We start from the raw sequence: 1667 nt of genomic DNA on the forward strand, positions 1-1667 counted from the left end.
TGGGGTGGTGAAACAAGACTTTTTTAGGTCGTTGAGGAAGCTAAGCTAGACAATTTCTATTGGCATCGTATCAATGAACCCCACAAAACAATCCTTTTAGTACCACTTAAGGGTCCACAATGTACATGTATAATTATGGTTTATGAGGTCTTAATTTCTGCTTAGCTGGTCATTCTATATTAAACCAATCACAGTTATGGTTGATAGAAAAAGCTTTCTCAACATATTTAGCATCTAAGGTTTTGCCTTATTTACACACATTAGTTTCCATAATTCTATTTTATTTTTCTTTAATTTTATGCTAGTGAGTTGTGAGGTTGTTGGACCATCAGTTCACAACGACCATTTTTGGGTTACAACTAACTAGCTAGTAAACAATGAGATTAAAACATTAATAGTTATACAGTAAAATGGTGGTCATGGATCATTGCCCCCCAATTCCTTTCAATAGAAAGATAAAAAAAAAAAAAAAAAATTACCGACTAACTTTTCTTCTAATGATATTTAGTATATATCAGTAAAACAATTTATAAATAAACAAAAACAGGTTGATTACTGTGCTTACCAATAGTTAAAACTACTAAAGCAAGAAGAGAGAGAGAATATTACGTGCTAATATGCTATAAATATATATCTAGGGTTAGGGCTTGGTCATTACCACCACATAACCATAAGCTCTTGTTTCCTCTCTCTCTCTCTCTTTCTCACTCTCTAACTCACCTCCACCAACTTCGAATTTGCCATCTTTTGATTCTGAGTCAAAAAACCAGTGAGGAAATTTCAGCATAGTTTCAAGGGGGTTTGGGGAAATCAAGAAACGCAATAAATATCAAGATCTGAAACAGGGACGAATTAATCAGAAACTTAAATGAGGAAGCGGCAAGTAGTTTTGAGAAGAACAGAACAAGCTTCAGCATCATCTTTCACCGTCGTGAGATACGGAGAGTGCCAGAAGAACCATGCTGCTGCGGTCGGAGGCTACGCTGTTGACGGATGCAGAGAGTTCATGGCAAGTAACGGAGAGGAGGGAACAACTGCTGCACTCACCTGTGCTGCTTGTGGCTGCCACAGGAACTTCCACAGACGAGAAGTCGAGACTGTCTGCGAGTGCTCTTCGCCTTCTTCAAATGGTGCCTAATTAAAATAATTAAGCAGCTAATTTATGTATATGTAATTATTATTATTAAGTGTGTGGTTTGAGAGTTATTGCTGTTTTAGTTATTTCTGGGTTGAGAGATGATAGAAATATATGGCTGGACAGTCTATTGTATATGTATGGATGGAAGGTGAAAAGGGTATGTTGTATTTTCCAAGTTAATTTAAGTGTTTGCAGATTAAAAGAAAGCAACGGCTAGCAGTTATATGGTGTATGTGCCTTACATGGTGATGAAGCGGTGAAAAAAAAGGTATGTGAAATTAGTTCATATCTCTCAAAGAAAATTAATTAAGAGTTTCATGACAATCTTGATTGGAATATATGACACCACTTGAGCTAACCTTTAGTTTATTGTTACAAAAAAGGGCATATATATATATGAAAGAGAGAGACAAATTATTAGCTCGCCTAGGTTACTTGAGGTAATTAGTTCATGTAACCTAGCTAGTTAATTGAATTTCTCATAGTAAAAAATAAACTTCTTCTCATGTATTTACTTCTTTTAATTAAT

General features: G+C 35.3%; 1 protein-coding gene across 1 annotated transcript; it reads left to right on the forward strand.

Annotated features, from left to right (window-relative positions):
• The first annotated feature begins 645 nt into the window (after positions 1-645).
• On the forward strand, positions 646-1361 carry LOC137739382 (mini zinc finger protein 2). The gene has a single exon (XM_068478950.1). It carries the CDS (start codon positions 869-871, stop codon positions 1136-1138), a length of 270 nt encoding a protein of 89 aa, XP_068335051.1. The 5' UTR covers positions 646-868; the 3' UTR covers positions 1139-1361.
• Positions 1362-1667: the final 306 nt, after the last annotated feature.

The sequence above is a fragment of the Pyrus communis genome, chromosome 7, assembly GCF_963583255.1.
Source record: "Pyrus communis chromosome 7, drPyrComm1.1, whole genome shotgun sequence".
Lineage (NCBI taxonomy): Eukaryota > Viridiplantae > Streptophyta > Magnoliopsida > Rosales > Rosaceae > Pyrus > Pyrus communis.